Source organism: Nyctibius grandis, chromosome 3 (assembly GCF_013368605.1).
Source record: "Nyctibius grandis isolate bNycGra1 chromosome 3, bNycGra1.pri, whole genome shotgun sequence".
Lineage (NCBI taxonomy): Eukaryota > Metazoa > Chordata > Aves > Nyctibiiformes > Nyctibiidae > Nyctibius > Nyctibius grandis.
In genome coordinates, this window is record NC_090660.1 from 25,547,996 (window position 1) to 25,572,033 (window position 24,038).

At 40.1% G+C, this 24,038-nt stretch overlaps 1 protein-coding gene across 4 annotated transcripts in view; it reads left to right on the forward strand.

Moving 5' to 3' along the window:
* CDH18 (cadherin 18) overlaps positions 1-24,038 on the forward strand; it is a 202,477-nt gene that overhangs the window by 124,218 nt on the left and 54,221 nt on the right. For all 4 annotated transcript variants that reach the window (XM_068397147.1, XM_068397148.1, XM_068397149.1 and 1 more), the window contains 2 exons: positions 173-360; positions 5,839-6,092. In XM_068397147.1, the coding sequence (XP_068253248.1) occupies positions 173-360; positions 5,839-6,092 (442 nt within the window). The remainder of the gene's footprint in view (positions 1-172; positions 361-5,838; positions 6,093-24,038) is intronic.

The following is a 24,038-nucleotide window of genomic DNA, read 5'->3' on the forward strand; positions in this document are numbered from 1 at the left end:
TTCCCTTTTGAATTCTTTCAGTAATCTAAATAAGTTCATAGGCTTCTTTGTATATTATATTGCATAGGAAATACTCTTCCATTTACTCAGAAGTACATCAAGCACATACCGGTTCTCTAATTTAGTATGGCTAGAAAATGTCTAAGCTATTGTGTTTTTTTTTCCCCCTCAGAACATTATCAACTATATGTTCCTGAATCAGCTCAAGTTGGATCAGCAGTTGGCAAAATCAAAGCAAATGATGCAGACGCTGGTTCAAATGCAGACATGAAGTACACAATTATAAATGGTGATGGCTCTGGGGTGTTCTCTATATCTACTGACAAAGAAACAAGGGAAGGAATTCTTTCCCTGAAGAAGGTAAGCAATAGACTTTGAAAGTTTCCTGTGTAGGTAATTAAAATATAATGATGAATGCTGAATAAGCAGATAACATGATGAAAATATTTTACTGTGTAAACCTATTTAACCATGAACTGCAGCAGAGTAAGCTTCTCCATGTTGCTTCCTGAGACACTCTAAATCTCTGCAGGAAAGGCAAGGAGAAAAGACGTCCAAGGAAAGAAACAGTTATTTATATCTTCTGTGTTTTTTGAATGGTCATATTTAATGTTTGTAACAAGCTAAATCTTACTGGATTTTTGATTAAGATAGTCCAATTTTTCTGAATGGTGATTTTGCACATTGAATTTCTTTGAAAGAAATAAAATTTGGCTGAAAGTTGTACCGTTGTCCCCAGACTGCATGAATCTTGACAAAGGAAGTTTATCTGTGGCAATGAATTTATAATTCAATTTTCATAGGCTGTTATTCTTTGACTTTCTTGCCAGCTGGCATCTAAAGGGTCAAGTATTGTGCACCGTGTAATGTAAATACCGACTTGCTTATAAAGACTCAAAAAGTAACTGGTCAAGCCATCACACAGTTATCATTTATGCGAATTTCCTGTATTTATACCAGTCTATTTAAACTATTAATTATAAAATGTTCTTGCAGTTTAATTTCATTCTTAACTGTTTTCCATGCACAAAACTAATTCGTAGCTAATTTCATCTCCATGTTAAGTCCTCTGAACTGAGTTCCTAGTGAACTCAGTTTTCAGTTTTCACTTGGACTAACAGACATCAATTAGCAATTCTCATGGGGATTTGTTATTGAGTCTTGTAGACATCAATTATATCCATGCAGCCTAAAAAATAACAGTGAATTTGTATTCATATTTGGTAATATGTATTCTGGGCCTGATTAACAGTAGGAGGAATGAAAACCAGAGAAAATGTAGGAAAAGAGAATAAATAAAAACTACTATAAAGAATGTTATTTTTTTGCATCTGAAAAGACATGTATGTATGTAAATTTTTATTTGACATCTTTAAAAGATTTTGTAACTGAAGGAAATGTTATTTTTATAATTCATAATGATTTAAAAAGGATTCCTATCTCTCCCAGTGTCTTAAAAAGCTTTAATTCAGTGTCTTTTATAAAGGTTGTGTAATACTGACCTCTTTCAGCCACATAAAAGTAAACTCTGTCTTTTTTATACCACTGAAGTTATTTTCTGGTGGCCTTGATGTAGCTAATGCCATTATCTGTTATTTCTTCTTCAAAATGAGCATTGTTTTCTGTTTAAAAGTTCACCGTGACTATTGTTCATTATATACGACATTTTTGCATATTGAGAACATGAAGCAGAAAAGAAGAATTTGCAACAAAATGAAAGAGTCCATACATAAATTGTGTAAAATCGCATTTCTTACTGGTTTTGGCAGATAAAATAGCTTCAGATAAATTTTCACTGTGTTTTAGAATATGACAAAAACATATGTTGCCTGTTCTTATACATACACATGACAGTGATTTGAGTCATTTTCCCATCAAGACCAGAAGGGGTAGATTTTGCTTAGGTAATGGTCTATTTCAGTTCAGCAGAAATTCAGCACTTAAAGCTACGTAAATTGGTGTTCAATACTTCCATTCTTTCCTCAGAGAAGCTATAATATCCCCTTGTACAGTTTAAAAAGGTAATCTCATTTTTTAAATTTTTTTTTAATCAGAACTTGTATGCAGTTTAATAATTATTTTATATACTGCGTGCTGTAATTACTTTTAATTTAGATTGGGTTTGAAGCTAAATTAGTTTAAGAGCCTACGCAAAGCAGATAATCTCCACTAAGAATAGAATCGGTTTTGTTTCATATAGCAGATGCCAATACCTTCTATAACAGTAGAATAGAATGATCTGTCCTCTTCCTAATACTTCTCTGGAAGAATGTATGGTAGGCACATCAGAAAAGCGAGAATTAAATATATTATTGTGTCTGAAGATCTGAAACCCTCCTTAAACCTTTTGAAACTTCACTTTGAGATCCTGATGCAAAAGTCAAATTTCTCAGTGCCTCCATGTTAGGCTGATCAACAGATATTCAAAGTCTGTGAGTGCTGGAAGGAGTCTTTTCTTGTCTCATTCTGGGCTGACCCAAAATGTCTGGTACTTTCATCATCTCCCCTATTGACAAGCCTTATGGAGCCACCCTTCATTCTCAAAGATCCCACTACATAGGGTTGATTGCAAACTGTCATGAAGGATTTCCCCTTTGCCTCATGCAGTTCCTTGTTTGAGTGGGAGACTAAAGGAAACTAAAACAAAATAGCACAGTGAAAGCCATTGCTCTCTGGATCTTTCAGAGAATAGCTGGTCAGCATGTTCCCCCCTTCTTGTGACTTTCAGAGAAGTATGCCAGAACTTTCCTGACCTCAAGTCCAGAAGTATCATTCAAGCTTCCCAGAAAAAAAATCCTCTGAACAGCCTATGTCTCTTCCATTTTGTATAATGAGACTGGAAATGTTCAGGAGGAGCTATTTACTTCTCATAAAATTCTGCTCTTCCTTTTGGGTGTCTGATATTAGAAACACAACCTGCAGAATAATGAACAGCAGTATTTTCCAGTTAGCCTTGTAGCTGATCGCTGGAGTTACATTTAGTATTTTCAGTTTTGCATGAAAATCAGAATAACCAATGAATACATACAGAAGATATGTGGGTAATGGTCATGGAAAGACCATTGTACTCTGGGAAAATAAGATACATGAACAAAAATTCTATTGAGATCCATCTAAAATTTAAAAGTTTTGTTTTCCTTCCAGGAAAGAGTCAATGATCTTCAGTGTTGGGACAATTTTAAGTAAATCTAGAAATGATCATCTGGAGTTCTAGAGAGACAGAGCAGTGCTCCCTCTCTTACCTTATAGCTACAACTAATGACTGAGATAGGTGACTGATATTAAAGGCCTGTCTGTGAGTTAAATGAGGGAGAATTTAAACTTGGGGTTTTTTAGGTCTGAGTTAGAATTTACTAAAAATATTTCTTTATGGATTGATTTAATTTGAGTAGTATACTTAGCTTTTTTATAATAGTAATAGATTTAGCCAGCTATGGTAAATTTCCATGCCTTTGAAATTTTTATTTATACATTCAGGAAAGGGAGACAGAGAAAGCAAAAGATAAAGAAGTCTCAAACTATTAGAGTTAAGAGAATGAATCAATTGTCCTTCAATACATAGAGGAGAAATCAAAGGAATATATAACATATATAAATCCTGACCAACTATTTTTCTTATACATCATCAATCAAATTCACTGTAGATTTTATCTACAAAATACACACTGTCATTGACAAATCACACATTGACTTCCTCATATTTCTTGCCTTAAGTACTACTTTTCCACTCTTTGGGGTGATAGGAAATACCAGTTTAGCCTTGGCCGAAAGCTTGAATACTTGTACTGAGTTCTGTTCAGGCAGGCTGTCAGATCCACACAGAATTATACTGGTTGTAGTGGAATTCTGCCATGCCATAATGTCATAATAATTTCTATAGTAAAAAAAAAAAATTCCATGTGTATGCAACCTCTTTTACTGTCATGCCTGTGTTCTGACACTGTTGGAAACTAAATGGTAGTATATATATCTGTACAAACTACCTGCTTTGCTTGGTGTAATAATAAATATTAACCTACCTATCCTTCTTTATAAATTGGCTGAAACCAGAAATTTATAACCCAGTAAGTACAGAGGTGTCTATTATCAAGAAAGCCTGCTTTTGCTCAACATAGAAACGCATTTAAAAATTGCAATCTGAAACTTTAAAATCTGTTCTATGACTGCATGGTCTGGCATGTTTTAGTGAAACAGATAAATGACCGCTCTGCATGCTTCATGTCCTCTTGGGTTTACTTGTTTCCCAGAAACTTGCCCAATTTTATGGAAGTGCAGACAGATACTGATAAAAGTTCCAAAAATTACAACAGGGATTCTCCTCAATACTTCTGTGTTTAAACAGCTTTGGTCCTAAGTGCCTCGTGATGTGGTAGCTCTGTCAGGTTTTTCTCCCATTGGCCTGAAGTCAGTATAGTACAATTCTGGACTGAGGGACTGGCTTAGACTCTACCTGGAAAGTGGGCACATGCTAAGATTGCAGAAGAGTTCAGAAGACACCGATGGTTCTTCATTTATACATTATTTTTCTCTGCAAAATCAAGAAAAAGGTAGTTACTCAGACCATAAACTGGGGTAAATAGGGGGTTTGCTGCACAGCAAATAATACAACTTTTGCCATCGATTATGAGTTTTGAGATCAGTTTCTCAAGATATTTAACACATCTAAACTGAACTCATATTTTTTAAAGCCATTTCAATAATTAGAACTAACAGACAATATATAGAAAAAATAACTTCTCACACAAAATTCTCAATGGGCTGTCTATGAAAAGCAGTCAGTTACTTTAGTGAGACTGAAGAAACCTACTCAAAATAGTTGTCATCCTGTAAACATAGCTTCCAATAAATACATTGCTTAATTTTGTATCTGCTAATAGAACTTAATTACTTGCATACTTTTAAGTTAAATATCCTTTTAGCCTCCTCTGCTACATAACTATCTGATGCTGGAAGAGTTGAGTGCTGAGTGTGTTATGTTTATCTTATATATTGCATACTAATGTAGGGTTAAAATAAGTCAGTAAAATTAGTTCGCAATAATCTGAAAACCAGCTGAACTGGGGAGGTGAAATTTTCACATGTATAAATAGCAAGGTGGAAATGGGACTCCTAAGAAAGTAACCATGCTGTGTGATATCACACAGTCAGACCTCCAACTTCTGCGTGCAGCGCAGAAGTACATAGTGAGACGGGCTGAAGAGTTGTCTTTCTCACTGTTGCTGCTGAAGAATTGAAAAGAAAATGGTCTAGAATATAGGGATGCGGCCCTTCTGATTAGAAAAGCACAAAAGCACATTTTTAGGCTATTCGTACACATTTACATTCCTGTCTTTTATGATAACCGTGTTTTTCTGCAAGGAGTTTCTTTTTTCAGTTCAGGATTTAAGAGAAGAGATGTCCAAAAGGATTTTAGTATCCCTATCACTGTCTATTAAATGTGTTAATTAAATATATGAAGTTAATTTAATGTGGGATACATGAGGCTCTACCTTTTTCAGTACTTAGCATTGACCAATAAAAATTGAAAGGTGATAAAACTCAGAGACTTTACATTATCATGGAAGAAGAATCTGACACTCATTCTAAACCCTGAGCTTTTCCAAGACTGATATCTTGCCCACAACTCTGTTGTAGAGAAAACCTGAATCCATCCTGCTTCGTGTATATCCTTCTACTTACAAGGTATGGCAGTGGTTGCCGGAATATCACAGAATATTGTCCCTTTCCAGTAACATGAAGAAATGTGGTTTAAGTTAAACAGAAAAGAAGCAGTTAGCTTGCTATCAGGCTAAACTGAAGCACAGAATGATATTGATAATCTTTTTTTTCTGCCAACAGCCGCTCAACTATGAAAAAAAGAAATCATATACACTTAATATAGAAGGAGCAAATACTCACCTTGATTTCCGCTTTTCACACTTGGGACCATTCAAAGATGTAACAATGTTGAAGGTCATTGTTGGCGACGTGGATGAACCTCCGCTCTTCACTATGCCTTCCTATGTCATGGAAGTTTATGAAAATGCGAAGATCGGGACTGCTGTTGGTACAGTAACAGCACAAGATCCTGACACTGCCAACAGTTTAGTGAGGTATAGTAAGTGCAGATTATACTGAATTGAATTCCACTTGCTAAAGGGTTAATGAGATCTGGGATGTATGAAACTATGTCTTTTATTTTAATATATAAAGGGAAATATAGGTCAGAGCAGTGTCATGATCAGTCTGTATGGATTAGATTTAATAACATATTCTTCAATCTTTTGTTGGCTTGCACTAAAATTGCCATCTAGCCACTGGTCTGAGCAAAGGTCTGTGCGCACTAGTTCCTGAAACAGCACCTCTCCAAACAGCACACAGAACAAGGCCAGTGTATGTTACCACATCATATGAAACGGTACACTGCACTGGCCTGCTGTCAGTCACTATCCTGCCACTAGTTATAAATCTATTCAGGATCATAATGCTGTTTTTCTCCTGTCATGCTGGTATTGTGCTGGCCCTCTGAACACTTGCCACACTGTAGTTGTCTCAGGTGCTTTGTGCAAGACAGGAACTGGTTTAGGTAGACCTTTCCTCGCAGACACGCAGTATAATTTTTGCAAAACTGTGTTTGAGGAGGAAGCTGTTATTTTGTAATATGCTTCAGTTTTAGTGTGGTATCAAAAGAATAGAATGGGTGTAATAATGCACCCCACTGATGGTGCTAGGGATATGTCATGTCATCTCCAATTGCCAGGTCTAGGGCAAAGAGAACTGCTGAGAAGCGAGCACTTACAGCACCAGATACATCATTTGAAAATTAAATGAATATGTAACATACCAGAAGGGAAAAACTTTGATAGTCTTTTTAATTAAATTCATTCTTAAAGAAAATATTCTCATTAAAAAGAGAAAGAAAAAATAAATAAAGATTTCTGTGTTGCTGCTCTGGCCAGAATACTTCATATAATAACAGAACTGGCTTGGAAATAGGTCAAGGTCTGAACTAAGGAACTGAAATCAAGCTGGAAATACCCCCACAGCAAGCTTGAAAAAAGCTTTGATGCCAAAAATATACATATGGATGTTAATTTAACTTCTTCTAAATTTAAGAGCATTTGGATTTAATCTTGAATGCTCTGGTATTGGGGTTTGAATTCATTACTAGTTTAAAGTTTTCAGTTACATCTTTTCAGCTTTAATAGAATGCAATGACATTTTTTACTGGCTTCATTTGTGGGATGAGTTACTTTCTGAATTGACATACGGTGTGAGAATTTAGTGGAACAATATATGAATGTTTGTCTCAAAGGTGGTAGTGGATTTAAAATGTTTCAGAAAAAAAGTTCTTCATGGATACATATTTGATGCTATTCCTTTTTATGACATAATGGTATAGCCTTTGTGGAAATCATATGAGTATATACTTGCAAAACAGTTTTTCTTAAGCTAATTGGGCATTTTTAGTCTTTTGACTGAGTTGAAATCTGCTGGGTATGTGTAATAGTCTTGGTAAGATGAAACAATTTTTGCAGAACAATGAAAGCATCAGGTTTTTATGATTCTCTTGTGCTAATATTCTAAGATTCAAAATGTTTAGTGTCAGACAATCAATATATACGATTTCTTAGTGGCAAGCTATCGCCTTTGAAAAATTGCCACTATGGTATTTGTGTCTAAACCATAACGTAAATTAGAAAATTTCTCTAAAAATAACTGCCAAGTGCTATAGCTTTAATGCTATAATTCTGAAACAACAGCTAGCACAGTCAGGTAGATTAACCATCATGGTAGTTTGGGATCAGGAAGGGCAACTCCAGATTTGACTAGTTCCTCCATGATTCAACCATCTATGGCCCCTAAGAGTTTTGTCTAGAAAGGGGTAAGACAACTGTGGTAAAATGGAAGCAGCAGCAGTTTGTACAAAGGCTACGAAGGCCAGAAATAGATCTTCTGGGTGAAACAGGCAATAATTTGGAGATAGGAGGATCATAAGAAAAAATATTTCCAAATATTTTGCTTTTTGTATTGGCCTTCTTTTTCCAAACAGGAATTTGTAACCAGTTACTGAGGCCAGAATATTAAATATCCATATTAATCAAATAATTGAGGAGAAAAATTTGCTTTACCCTTGTCTATCCTATTTCCCCCCCTCACTGACATTTATTTTTGCATTGTTCCTTCTATCTCTCTCTGTTCCAATAGGGAAAAGATAAAGTGCTAGCAAAATATACTGATTTATGAAGCTCTGAAAGGATCCAGCCCTCAGTTACATTAGAAGGATTCAGCAAAGGGCAGTAGCAGCTCAGATATCCTTGACATATCATTATATTGTGACCGGGTCCACACTCTAGCCAGGCCTTATCCATCTCGGAGGAACTGACAGTGAATATCATTTGTGAGCATGCAGGCTTTTTATGAAGACGGTGATCCTCTAAGGCCTATACTAACATGTTGATGCATGCAGGCTTTTTATGAAGACAGTGATCCTCTAAGGCCTGTACTAACATGTTGATGCATGGGACTCTGAAGAGGCACCAGTCTGGGTTTGTGTGCCCTCAGGTGCTCCTTGAGCCTTGTCCTGTGGGAGGAGAAAAGCTGCTCTGGGAGTGGGCAATTCTAACCCTTCTTCCCTCACCTCACTTCCGACACAAACACTGACAGAGCGCAGAAGGGCTTTGTGTTGTTTCAAGAGCTGCAGCGTGGGGACCTACGGGTTGGAAGTGGCGTGCGACCTGAGAAGCGGGCCAGGTTGGCCAGGCTGAGCTGCTGCTCCACTAGAGGCAGGATCCTGCCCCACACTCCACTAACAACAGCAGGCAAGAGAGCGGCTAGGAGGAGGAGGCTCTTTTTCTCAGAAGAGTGCACACAGTGCACTTATGTCCTTTGCTGGTTTACAAGAAACGCCTCCACTGCTCATCTGAATCCCTGATGAGTCTGAAAGACAGTCTGAGGCTAATGACATCACATCTCTCCTTCGTTTCCACAAAATTCCAAGTTCATTCAAAATAAAAATAGTGTTTATAAAAACAAAACCAGGAAGATTCAATGTAACTTTCTTAGAAAGCACAGATCACACAGTCTCCAGGGAAGATAACTACAGATAGGACTTGCACAGCTGATCTGTGTGGAGTAATGGGAGTAATGGAGTAATGGTACCTCAGCCAAATGGCTCAGATACATCTCAAATGCTCTGAGTCTACAGGACAAGCTACAGAACAGCAATTTGCTTAACAGTTTTTCCTAATCCACTTGTGTGTCCTTTCCACTTTATAAGGACACTCGTTGCTGTGTGTGAGATTGATAAAGCATTAGACATGCAGAGTTGCAACCATATCACTACTTTGTTGTCCAGCTGTATCACCGTTTAAAGCTGGGCCGGCTATTAAACCTGTGGCAGATGCTCTCTGTTAACCCTCCACCCCCACAAAGGGAAAGGGAAACGGAAAAGGGAGAGAGGCTTCCGGGTTGGAAAGTTAAAACAGTTTTAATAAACTATAATAATGAAAAAAAGTATAATAACAATAATAGAAATAATCAAATATATACAAATATATATACAAAACCGAGATTGAGCTCCCCTGAAGTCAGCCACGTAACCACCGGCACTGCAGGGCAGGCTCCGGGAAGGCCCAGGCTGGGCCTAGCGACGGTCGAGAGCTGGATTCAGGAATGCACGGATCGGGATCGGGGGCAGCAGGAAAACAGACGGAGTCCTCCTTGGACACCGGCCATAGCAGAAAGAGAGCGAGACCCTCGTGATCCCCCCGCTTTATACTGAGAATGACGTGTATGGGATGGAATACCCTCGTTGGTCAATTTTGGGTCACCTGCCCTGTCCGCTCCCCCCTGCAGCTGCGACCCCCCTTCGGCTCTTCACTCGTAAGCAGTGAGGAATCAGCAGTGACCTTGGTTTCTCTCAAGAACAAGTACAGCAAGAGCCTTTCTGCACAACATGCCTACCGGTGCCTTAGTGATAACTACAAACTTCGAGCGTTATCAGTCCTGGAAGCAGACACTGTCTGCAAAAACATGCAGTTAGTTTCAGAAAGTGCAGTTACTTAGAGGAGACTTAGCTGAAAGTAAAAATCACTGAAAGGAAAATCGGCCTGGTTTAGGCCAAACCAGGACATTCCACCCCATATTCCATACCATTCACGTCATACTCAGATCACCACTAACTTTTCATTTTAAAATATATACAGATAACATTAGTTTATGATTCATCTCTATACAAAAAAAAGTTCATCAAGTTCATTTAGTTCAGGATTGTGGGTTTCCATCTGGCTAGGAGTCTCCCAGGGTAGGAGAGATGGTATGAGCTTTGTCACAGTTCATGCCCACGGGTTGCAGGTTAAAGATGTCAGCCTTGAGGAGGTTACTGGACGCCACTTGCAGCTAGCTCCAATCTCATCACCACTGCTTCAACCTGAAAGACACTTATGAACACTGTTAGTATCATGCAGCAATTAACATCATACAGTTCAGAATTAAGTATTCTCACCCAGGATCAGATCACCTTCAGGGACACATCAGACTCCACCATCCTGCAGCATCACCCACCAAGTACATCCAGGTCCTTGAGCAAAAGCAATCCCATGAATGGGTTTACCTTTGCCCGTAGCAGGAAGAACCCAGACAGTTTTTCCCAACAGATTCCTTTCATGCACCACAGGGACTTTATCTCCTTCTACTGTATGTAAAAGGTCTGACTGAGCAGGGCCAGCTCAGTTGATAGATCCTCTGGTGTTAACTAGCCAGGTAGCTTGTGCCAAATGCTTATCCCAGTTTTTAAAGGTTCCACCCCCCATTGCTTTCAGGGTAGTTTTTAACAGCCCATTATACTGGTCAATTTTCCCAGATGCTGGTGCATGATAGGGGATGTGATATATCCATTCGATGCCATGCTCTTTGGCCCAGTTGTCTATGAGACTGTTTTTGAAATGAGTCCCATTGTCCGACCCAATTCTCTCTGGTGTGCCATGTCGCCACAAGATTTGCTTTTCAAGGCCCAGGATAGTGTTCCGGGCAGTGGCATGGGGCACAGGGTATGTTTCCAGCCATCCGGTGGTCGCCTCCACCGTGGTAAGCACGTAACGTTTACCCTGGCGGGTTTGAGGGAGCGTGATATAGTCAATTTGCCAGGCCTCCCCATATTTATATTTCAACCACCGCCCCCCATACCACAGAGGTTTTAACCGTTTGGCTTGCTTAATTGCGGCGCATGTTTCACAATCATGGATAACCTGTGCAATAGAGTCCATAGTTAAGTCCACCCCTCAGTCACGAGCCCATCTGTATGTTGCATCTCTCCCTTGATGACCTGAAGTGTCATGAGCCCACCGAGCTAAAAAGAGTTCACCTTTATGTTCCCAGTCCAAATCTATTTGGAACACTTTAGCAGCGTGATCTGCTTGTTGGTTGTTTCGATGTTCCTCAGTTGCCCGACTTTTAGGTACGTGAGCATCTCCATGACGTACCTTCACGACTAGTTTCTCGAGCCGAGCAGCAATATCTTGCCACAGTTCAGCAGCCCAAATAGGTTTACCTTTACGCTGCCAGTTGCTTCGCTTCCACTGCTTTAACCACCCCCACAAGGCATTTGCTACCATCCATGAGTCAGTATAAAGATACAGCCTTGGCCACTTTTCTCGTTCAGCAATGTCTAAAGCCAGCTGGATGGCTTTTACCTCTGCGAATTGACTTGATTCACCTTGTCCTTCGGTGGCTTCTGTGACTCGTCATATGGGACTCCATACAGCAGCTTTCCACTTCCGATGCTTTCCTACAAGACGGCAGCATCCATCGGTGAACAGGACATACTGCTTCTCATCCTCTGGTAGTTCATTATACGGTGGGGCTTCTTCAGCACGTGTCACCTCCTTTTCTAGTGGCATTCCGAAGTCTTTGCCTTCTGGCCAGTCCATGATCACTTCTAAGATTCCTGGGCGATTAGGGTTTCCTATTCGAGCCCTCTGTGTAATTAATGCAATCCATTTACTCCATGTAGCATCAGTTGCATGATGGGTAGTGGGAACCTTACCCTTGAACATCCAGCCTAGTACTGGTAATCGAGGTGCTAGGAGAAGTTGTGCTTCAGTACCAATTACCTTTGAAGCAGCTCTAACTCCTTCATATGCTGCCAGTATCTCTTTTTCAGTTGGGGTGTAATTGGCCTCGGAGCCCTTGTATCCTCGACTCCAAAATCCTAGGGGTCGACCTCGAGTCTCCCCTGGTACTTTCTGCCAGAGGCTCCAGGTAGGACCATTGTCCCCAGCTGAGGTGTAGAGCACATTTTTAACATCTTGTCCCATATGGACTGGTCCAAGGGCTACTGCATGCACAATCTCTTGTTTAATCTGTTCAAAAGCCTGTCGTTGTTCCGGGCCCCACTGAAAATCATTCTTCTTTCTGGTCACTTGATAAAGAGGGCGTACAATCTGGCTGTAATCTGGAATATGCATTCTCCAGAAACCCACAACACCTAAGAAGGCTTGTGTTTCCTTTTTGTTAGTTGGTGGGGACATAGCTGTTATTTTGTTGATCACCTCTATCGGGATCTGGCGACGCCCATCTTGCCATTTAATCCCTAAAAACTGGATCTCCCGGGCAGGCCCCTTGACCTTGCCTCTTTTTATGGCAAAACCAGCTTGCAGAAGAATTTGGATTATTTTCTCCCCTTTGTCAAAAACTTCTGCTGCTGTATCTCCCCACACAATGATGTCATCAATGTATTGCAAATGTTCTGGAGCTCCACCCTTTTCTAGTGCAGTCTGGATCAGTCCATGGCAAATAGTAGGACTGTGTTTCCACCCCTGGGGCAGTCGATTCCAGGTATACTGGATACCTCTCCAGGTAAAAGCAAACTGTGGCCTGCACTTTGGTGCCAAGGGAATAGAGAAAAATGCATTAGCAATGTCTATAGTGGTGTACCACTTGGCTGCCTTTGACTCCAGTTCGTATTGAAGTTCTAGCATGTCTGGCACAGCAGCACTCAGCGGTGGCGTAACTTCATTTAGGCCACGATAGTCCACAGTTAATCTCCATTCTCCGTCAGACTTTCGCACTGGCCATATAGGACTATTAAAGGGTGAGCGAGTCTTGCCAGTCACTCCTTGATTTTCTAATTGTCTAATCAGTTTATGAATGGGGATCAGGGAGTCTCGATTGGTGCGATATTGTCGTCGGTGGACCGTGGTAGTAACAATTGGCACCTGTTGTTCTTCAACCTTCAGCAACCCCACAACAGAAGGATCTTCTGAGAGGCCAGGCAAGGTAGACAGCTGTTTAATGTCCTCAGTCTCTACAGCTGCTATACCAAAGGCCCATCTGTACCCTTTTGGGTCCTTAAAATACCCTCTCTTGAGGTAGTCTATGCCAAGGATGCACGGAGCATCTGGGCCAGTCACAATGGGGTGCTTTTTCCATTCATTTTTAGTTAGGCTCACTTCAGCCTCCAATACAGATAACACTTGAGATCCTCCTGTTACTCCTGAAATACTGATAGATTCTGCCCCTTTATGATCCGATGGCATTAGGGTGCACTGTGCACCAGTGTCTACCAAGGCGCGATACCTTTGTGGTTTTGATGTGCCAGGCCATCGAATCCACACAGTCCAATAAACTCGGTTGTCCCTCTCCTCCACCTGGCTGGAGGCAGGGCCCCCCTAATTAAGAAATGGATTCATGCTGCTCACAGGGACTGGACCTTCATTTCTCCTATTCACACTTGGGAAAAAGTGATTTGAGGCCCATCTACCCTGGCTGGGGTCCTGCTCACTGGTAACTGGAGCAGCCATCCTTCTAGAAAAATTCTCTCTGGTATTTCTTTTAGCTTGCAACTCACGTACTCGTGCCTGTAGGGTACTGGTAGGTTGTCCATGCCATCTGCTCATGTCCTCCCCATAACCACGCAGGGCAAACCACAGGATACCTCGTGATGTGTTCCGTATCCTTTGAGCTGGTCCTGTAGGAGAGCGTTTTCTCCTAACAGCTGCAACGCGCGCCTGTGTAGGTAGAGAGTCAAGTTTATTCTCGATCCTGGACAGTTTGTCTGACAGTTGTTTAAATGAGTCCTTGTTTTCCTTAGTCAGTTTTTCCACAGCCGAGATGCATGCCTGCAGTGGGGAAGAAATACTATCTTCATACTGTCGCATACAGTTAGCCATTTCGCCCACAGTAGAACGTGCCATATCATCTTCTCCCCAGACTAATATTGACAATGTATGGGTATATGTCGGTGGAGCATTCTTCACAACCTTCCGGAACATGGATCGGTTGCATTGCACTTCATCAGGATCTACAGGATCTACAATGTCCCGTGGGTGTCTATAAATGATCTCTTGCACAGCCAGTTCTCTAAGGTAGTTAATACCTTTTTCTATAGTGGTCCATTTGCTTAGGTGGCTCATAACATCATCTTTATAGGGATACCTGCTCTTTACAGCTGACAAGAGTCGCCTCCAGAGACTGACAGTGTTTGACTTTCTTGCGAGCGCCTTATCAATACCACCATCTCTGGACAGGGATCCCAACTGTCTGGCTTCTCTGCCATCTAATTGCATGCTGTCTGCCCCATTATCCCAGCATCGGAGCAACCAGGTAATAATAGGTTCACCGTCATAACGGCTGAAGTCTTTCCTTATATTTTTCAGGTCCTTCAGGGATAAGGAGTGGTAGGTTATCTCTACGTCCGAGTCCTCTTGTGATAGTTCTGCTTTAGAAGGACCTTTCTTCTGTGATGGGTCTGCTTTAAAAGGAAGATCAAGGAAACCCCCATCTGTGTCAGGCCCTAACTCTGCCTGAGAAGGGCCCTCACCTGGGTCATATGATGGCTCTGCCTTAGAAGGCTCTGAGTCATCATCCTTCACTTCATGAGCTGATTTCTTTTGGTATTTCTTCCTGGTTACAGGAGCAATTGGTACAGATTCGATAGATGCTGGAGTCTGAGTAGATGCAGTGTCTGTCTTGGGAGTGCTGAGAGTCTGAGTAGCTACAGTGGCCATCTTGCGGGGTGTAGCAGCTGTGGTACAGGCTACCAAGGTTTCAGTGGGTTTAGTGGCTGTAGCAGCAGTACACACTGTAGGATCTGAGGCTGTAGCGGCAGTACACACTGTAGGATCTGAGGTGGCTGCATAACACCTACAACTGTCCCTGCACCGATATTTAATCTTATCCCACATCAGAAACACATTCAGGACAACCAAAAATAAAAACATGCCACCTAGACAGCACCATCCTAATTTCGCAAAATCTAGTAGAATCAGCTTGGCAGAAAAGGAGAAGGTACTATTTCCCAAAGTAAAACTGGAAGTGTAATCATTAACAGAATCAGCTAAAGGGCGCCTGGAGCGTGCAGATGAAGTCGCTGCTACTGATTCGCGATTAAAGCTGCCCATCATTGTGTCATAGAGATAAGAGATCGGAATATTAACTGCCCAGTTTATCACAGCATAAATCAGTATCAAACCCCATACCAAAACAATACATTTCGACCAGCGCCCACTGCTAAACTGCATGTAAACATTCATAAGAAGCAAACAATAACACAGTGCCCACGGCAGGTAAGGCATCATTGCAATACTCAACTGTGAAAGAAACTCCATAAAAAGATGAGATAACACAGCATTCAAAAATGACATCACCATCTTCACTATCTGTTCTAACTTTCCAACCCCTCGTAAATCTCAAAGGAAGAAATCTGATATTCTCTCAGCTGAGCTCTCCGGATCTCCTCCCACCAGAGCCAGGATTCAACTTATCAGAGCAACCTGTTGGAGCTTCTCTCGAGCCCCACATTGGGCACCAATAAATCTGTCACAGTTTAAAGCTGGGCTGGCTATTAACCAGGTGGCAGATGCTCTCTGTTAACCCTCTCCCCCCCCCAAGGGAAAGGGAAAGGGAAAAGGGAGAGAGACTTATGGGTTGAAAAGTTAAAACAGTTTTAATAAACTATAATAATGAAAAAGAGTATAATAACAATAATAATAGAAATAGTCAAATATATACAAATATATACAAATATATACAAAGCCAAGACTGAGAGCTTGGAAATCCTCCTCAGGCAGAGTTGCTCCCCCAGCACAGGCAGAGGGGAAAATGCAGTAGCTCCCCCCAGCACGGGCAGAGGGGAAAATGCAGTAGCTCCCCTGCCATCACACCTGCAGGCTTTTAACTGGAAAATTGGCAAAGCTGGTACCAATCAGTGGGAGACAGGAGGGCCCCTCCCTCCTGGGCCCCACCTCCAGGAGGCAGTGGGTTAGTGATAAAGTGGGAGACAGGAGGGCCCCTCCCTCCTGGGCCCCACCTCCAGGAGGCAGTGGGTTAGTGATAAACAGGAAAGTGAGAATGACATGTATGGGATGGAATACCTTGCCGGTCAATCCTGGGTCACCTGCCCCGTCCACTCCTCCCTGCAGGTATGACCCCCCTTCGGCTCTTCACTCGTAAGCAGTGAGGAATTTAGCAGTGACCTTGGTTTCTCTAAGACTAATTGGCCTGGTTTGGGCCAAACCAGGACACTCAATATAAAATTTTATTCTCTAGGACTGAAATTGATTAACTATAGGAAACTGAAGTAGTCTTAGTGCCTTCCTGATGTCACTAGAAAATGAACTTCTTCCCTGTGCTCTTGACACTACTGATAAAAAAGTGATAAAACACAGAAGAAATAAATATGAAACATAAAGGTATACATGGTTGTCTTTTATAGAAAACAATTGTTTTACTTCCAGGAAAGGCAGAACCAGCCAACCAACAGCAAAACAGTAAAACGAAGTAGCAAACAAAAGCAACCAAGGAAAGTCAGAGAAAGCTTTTTCTTTTTTTTTTCCTTTTTTTTTTTTTTTTTTTTTTGGTGAATATCAGACTGTTCATTTTGTGCTAAGTTAGTGAAGAATACAAGTACAGTCTCAGTCCTCAGTCCTGATTCTGGCTTCTCACTTTTCTAATGGTCTTATGGTATTGCCTTATAAGGGATGATGTATCATAAAGGTTATGATACATGTATATACTAATGAGTACAGAAATGTGCTTTCCAACACCATACCTGGTATCTAGAAGCTATAATGAATTCAAAGTTGCCTTACCTTAGTTTGATTTAAATTGACAGCCTTCTCTTCCTTTCTTTCAGATGGAATAGTAAAAAATTAATGAATTACAAGTACGTAAGATTATAACAATTAATGTGGTGGAGGAAATTGTTCTTCAAATCCTGCATCAGGCAGGGAAACTTATTTTAACTTTTGCTGCATTAGTAGTAAAATATAGACATAAGTTCAATACTTTCTGGCATCAGCCTTTAGAAAGTCATGTTACTTTACAGTAAATGGTATTTTAAGAGGAATGCTCATATGTAGATGAAAGAAAATACCCATAGAGTTTCATGTATTCCTATTATTATTTCTGACAACCTTAAAGACATGAAGTGTTGCAGAGGATTCTGGTTATAGGCTATTTTTCTGATATAAAGTTTATATTTACTAGAGGTAGAATAAAACCTGAACTTTGATTCAAACTTGGTCACTCAAATTTTGGTCATACAGTATCAGCATATTAAGTGAAGGGAGGTGCAGGAGAGAGTTGTCTGAGGGGATCAAGGTGGCGGTTGAGAATGAAAATTATATTTTTAAATATCTTTTTTTCTTCCTGTCCTCTGAGTTCAGTATCAGTTTCTACACCACTCCCTGCTGCTGTCAAAGGGGAAAGGGGATAAGATTGATCCCCTGATGGACAATATAAAAGCCTCTTCACCTAGTTGTATGTGTTTGTCTTACTTGCTCTTTGAATGTCATATACATGGAATAAGGTCAGTTTGCTTTCTGCTAGCCTGTGCAGAGGGTGCTTTGTTAGCTGTACTTAGGGAGCCTACTGAGATCAGTGCCGTCGTGCAGAGCGACAGTCTCTCCCTCACATGCCCGATGGAGGAACATCTCCCTTGGATCTTGCCAACCCTGTGCTTGTGGAGGCAAAGGTAGACTTCTGTCCTCCACTCTGCTCAGACCTTCAAAGCATGACATTGTCATAACACTGTGATAAACACCGACAGAGACACACTAATGTCTTCCCAGGGTATGTTAATGGCTCACAGTTAGTTAGCAGAGAGGAGCTGTGTCCCCCTCTTCCATCTCACCTCCTTCATTCATTTGCTCTCTGTATTCCTTCAATATTATTCTTTCCTAGATTGTCAGTAAATCAAAACACACAAAAAAATAACCTATTTTGAATGTCTGGAGACAGAGGGGAAATTTTTTCCAATTTCTTCTCTGATTTTCTGTCTGTCTTCACAGGGAGGAACCATATTAAAACATTTATTTATAGTGTTGAGGTGGGAGATCTGTTGCTGATTCTTTCCCTGAGGCCTCAAATTATTTTTGATTCTTGTCAAGGTCTGTGTCCCAGACCTCCCACTAACAAAGATCTCCATCTCTCTCTGCAGGAACTGGTAAGCTGTTCTGACAGCTGTTCTGACTAGGAAGCATCTAGCTCAGGATGGTGGTCAAAATCTCCTAGCAATGAGAACAACCTCCATCCCTCATTTAGAGCTGTGAGAGAAAAAACTGACAGATCATCTTTATATGGTGACTCTGAGAGCCTGATTTTTCATGCCAGGACATCATCTTTATGTTTCTATAATTTTCACTGGCTTCAGAATGCCTCCAGTGTTTTAAAATTTTTATGGTTTTAGGAGTTGGCCTTCGTATCTGAACATCTCTGTAGTGTAGTCTTTTGATAGGGCCATTCTACTCCAACAAGTAGGCATAAACTATCAATCTTGGTTTTATATGGTTTAGCCTTTATTATGAGGAGAAAAAAAAAAGACAATATATAAGTAGAATACCATTATTTAGCTGGTAAACCTTTTAGGAACAAAAAGTGATTCTCATGTAACACTGATTGCACTTTACGTCTTAGCAACATCAGAATCTGAATGTAAATCTCTCTGAATAAAAAGCAACTTCGATATAACAGTTCTGCCATCAACACATTTACCTGACAGTTGTAGACAGTTGTCTACCTGCATTTGGACAGTTGTAATCCTCTGAAGAAATTCATAAAGTCAGGAAAAGAAGACAAACCTTTATCTTGCTTTAAATTCTGAATTATGCCTCTAGGGGTGTGGGCTGTTCTTAGCCTACATTTACTGGCTAGAAAAGGTGATCACTGGTTAACACATGCAGACAGAAATTGTCAGCTAGAAAAGATGGGTGTACAGAAATGGCTCATTTCCTTCAAATGAACAGCATTCCGTTTTTCCAGTGTCCAAGGTGAGCAGCGTGCTAGCAATGCGTAGGGGATGGGAATGAGAACAGGAGCAGGAAGCCAACTTCTGCATGAAATGCAAAGCAGTAGTGGCTGCCTCTCAGAGGCTTTGCTGGGAGGCAGCGGTTCACTGCTTTCAACTCCCCCATGCCTCCCAGGATCCGCCACCTCGTATCTCCAGGACAAGGAGAGGAAAGGCTGTCACTTCTGCTGCGCTAAGAGGTGAGCCAGGAGTCCTGTATGGGATACAACAAGGTACTGCTGATCAGCTGATGGATCTCAGCTGCAGACAGTGCCAGCGCTGACTCGGTAGGTTCCTGCAACTGCACTGAGAGGAACAGTATTTTTCTCAAAGTTATGCTATGCTTGTCTGAAAAAAAAGCAAAAGAATGGTAAACAGAGAGATTACCTTCTCCAAGCTCTCTTGAAATGTATTTAATTTTCACAACTGGAAAGCATAGTTGAAGGCTCTAGTTCTAAGTAGTAGTCTTTTTTTGAGGACCTCTGGAACATCTGATGTCTTCTTAAGCTACCAGACATGCTGCAGGGACAAAATTGGTTACCTGCTGTTTTGGCAGCTGACTTCTGACTCATACTTCACAATTGCTTTTCTCTCCTGGAGAAGTTTGTTTGAACTATGGGAAAATAGATTGGCCCTTGACGGTAGGCAGTGTAGTGCAACACAGTCATGGCAACAGAATGTCTCCACACCACCTCATTTGGCTTCAAGGGGATGCTGCTGGTTCCCAGGCTCGTGAGGAATACTGCTGTCAGAAGGCAGAGAGAAAATAAAAGCATTCACTGGAGTTGTGTTCCACCATGAGCCATTTCTTGTTGCTCTCCAGCTGGCCAAACTCAAAGAGTTGCAGCTGATCAGTTCTCTCACTGTTTGTCCTGGTATACTTCCCTCCCTCACCCTGTGCTGTCATTGCTTTCTTCCCTAATGTATTTTTTGGAAGAAAAAAGATCTCTATACTTTGAGTCTGAGCATCTCTTTCTGAGAAAAGTTTCTTGGCTTAAATTTCTAACTAAGCGGTTTTCCTCATAATGGCATTTAATTTCTAATTGATAAGTCTTTAGATGGTGTCAAGGCTGAAAGCTGAGCTGGCTATTAAATGGATGACAGATGCTCTTTATTAACCCTTTTCTTCCCCAGAAGGGGGAAGGAAAAGAGAAAAGGGAGAGAGACTTATCAGCTGGAAAATTAAAATAGCTTTAAAAAAAAAAATCAATGAAAAAGAGAACAATAATATTCACTGAAATAATTAAATATATAGAAATATATACAAAACTGAGATTGAGCTCCCTGATGACTATGACGTCACCACTGATACTGCAGGGCAGGCCACGAGATGTCCCGGACTGGACTCAGTGGCAGACAGGAACTGGGTTCAGGAATGCACAGATGGGGATCAAAGGCAGGAGAACGGAAAGAGTCCTCTTTGGATGCTGGCCATAGAAGAGTGTGAGACCCTCGAGATCCCTTAGCTTTAAACTGAGTATGGTGTGCATGGGATGGAGTACTTTGTTGGTCAATTTTGGGTCACCTGTCCTGTCCGCTCCTCCCCAGAGGTGCAAGCCTTTAACGCCTTTTCACTTGCGGACCATATGAAATTTAGCAGTGACCTTGGTTTCTATAGGAATAAGCATAAGCAAGAGTCTTTCTGCATACCATTCCTACTGATACCTTAGTAATAACTATAAACTTCAAGCGTTATCAATTCTAAAAGTGGACACTGTCTGAAAAACATGTAGTCAACTTCAGGAAGTGCAGTTACTTAGAAGAAACTTAACTGAAAGGAAAAATTACTGAAAGGAGGTTTGGTTCTGTCCTAGTTCAGGACAGATGCTGTGAGTAATTGGTTTGGCAGAGGATCCGTCCTCTTCCCATGACCTTTTTTAAATGCTTCTTTGTAACTGCTTTCACTTGTTATTAAAGAATTGGCTATTTACCTATGTTTCAATACAAAAGCCCAAAGAAGTACTGCGACCTTTGAATCCACAACTGGATGAAATGTAGCTTTGGAAGTTCATTAGGAATACCAGTTTGTAGCCAGGGTGGAAATTTGTAACAGAGTTCTTGTTTGCAGTTGGTAAATAGGTCAATAAACAAAAATAGCATAATGAAAGGATAAGCTAAAGACTTCATTAAAGACAAAAAAAAAAAGACAAGTTAAAAACTCAAAACTATTTAAAAACTCAAACTCAAGGCTCTTCCTTAAAACACAATAACTGGAGAAAGACATACTGGAATAGTAACACACTATGCCACTTGTCTGTCAAGTGACAAACTGATGTTAATATTATCTTAAGACTGAATAATTTAGGGAGAAAGAGTCTGAACATGCTTATGGGTTTTAGCTTCAGAAGCCCTCCTAAAAAGTTTAAAAATCATTATGTTCCTAAACTCCTTCAGTACCTTTTAAAACTTTCTCCATTTTTAAGCATTCTCTGTGTTATTAGAGCCTGACTACTTTAATACTGCGAACTGATTTATACGTCCAGAGTGCCCTTCTGCCTAAGGCCCATCTTGCTTATATATTTCTCTTTATTTCCTAATTCATGCAAATGCTTTTAGTTTTCAATAAAAATGGTGGGAATATCTGTCACCACTGAACCACTGCTTCACTAAAAGGAAGTGAGGAACAGGAGCCAGGGGCTTGCTTTGGTCAGAAACAGGAATAAGGAGATGAATGGAAGCTAAGAATGCCCTGCTGTTGAGTGATTCTGCCTAATAAAAATGTGGCACATGTTGTATTTCCCAGTGTTGACAGGATTGAGATTTGGTATTTAATTTCCTTCAGATAGTGTGACTAATAGGTTTTCTATATTCAAGATGCTTTTTAATGTAGTTTCTTTAAGATTGGTTTCTGTTGCTGGTTTAGACATAAACAGTTTATGGAGAGCTGTTTATCTAGGCATGTCTTGTTATTAAGTCTCTTTATTAACATATGCCATGCAACTCAGATGTGCTGATTTAATGGTTAAAAGTATGCTAATTCACACAGCATTGTCATGAGTAAATGTCTGTATACAAATATCTGCAATATTATAAATTCATTTTTAAATGAATGCATTCTAAGTAAGAAGAAACAGTCAACTGAATTAAGGTAAAAATTCACTTTTGAACTAACTCTTTGAAATTCAAAACTTGCACTATATCTTTTTGCAGTCTAGAAAAAGCATTGAAAAGCAGCTCAGTAGAGGTGGAGGGAAGGGTAGGAGGGGAAGGGTATGACTATCTTTGTTGCCACAATTATCTAGCTGAAAGTAAATTTTTTAGTGGATGAAATAAATTCAGAAGCCTAAGTAAAGCATTGTTGGCTCTGGAGTATGGTATATTTACAGATATACCTGGTCTCTGGTCTCAAAATTTAGACAAATCAGTGGCTGATATTTATAAAGGTCTAAATTGTTAAGCACTTTGTAAATACAGCGAAACTTGTTCTAGAAGTCCTCTTACACGTGACAAAAATGAGTGGCTCTACCAAAGGAGTTTCTTGTACAAAATATTTTTAGAGCATTTCATACATACAATACAATCGTTTTGTTTGGAAAGGACCTTTAAGATCATCGAGTCCAACCGTTAACCCAGCACTGCCAAGCCCACCACTTTGGGAGCAGTGCTTTAGACTGGCATTTCTAGTTCTTCTTACTGTGTGTGAATATCTTCTGTAACTTGTTTTACTGAGACATTCATGAAGGATGGGAACCACAGCAGTGCAAATGGCTGCTTTAGATATGATACACAAAGCAATTTTAAGGAAGAATCTGGAGTAATGGGGGAGAACTGAACATTATAATAATGGGAAAGCATAAGAAAGGGCCACTCTTTTATTTATTCATGATCAAGAAAAATTCTGTCAAGCTGTGAATGTTTCAATATGTCTGTAACTATATGCAAAAATTAGCACACAAAAGGGAAGAGCTACTGTGGACAAAGTAGAAACATTTTTCATTATTCTAGTATCACTGGAAGTAAAAGTATTAGTACAATAAGTTATCTCAGGATCACTTTATTTCCATTAATGACATAGAAAATACAATTAAAATTATTAATCCAATACTGAGTTCTTTAAACTGAGATCTTTGAGCTTCTATAGAATACATTTAAATAACTGATATAGAAAAAGTTGTTCATATTTAAAAAAATAAGACCATCTTTTACTACGTGTCTATGAAAATGAAGTGTTAGGTAGTCACAATTCATAACAGAATCAAACCATTTTTTTCTACACAAGCTTCACATTTGGGACAGATATTTGTTAGTTTTGGTTCTGTACTTAGAGGGAGAGGTAATGATTTGTTATAAGTCACACACACACAAAAGCAGATGAGTATTCTTGCTGCTTTAAGTTTTTTTCTCATTTAAGCCCAATTTGAAATCCTGTCTATTATTAAGCTACTGTCTACAAATACTAAATAGTCCTATTTTTATGGTTCTGTGGTCAGCACAATACTGACTCACAGAGTAGTCACTGTGCCTGATGTTGATATAAGTAAACAATGTCCACAGCAATAAATGTTTGCAGGGACAAGACACTTGTATTATAAATTGTTTTGGATTTTCAGTACATATTCCATAAAAACAGGTCAGTGAAGCATAATTTTTTTTTCAGCAAATATTTCTTGTCATTATCAGGAGACCCCTAGAGTCAAGAAAAACAAGGCTGTAGTAGGAGAGAGGGAATTAAATTTTATCATTGCATACCTGATTGTAAGCGCTACCAGTAAAGGGTCCTGATAAGGTCTCCAAGAAAACTGAGGGACAGTTATGCTTCCTCTGTCAGCATTCC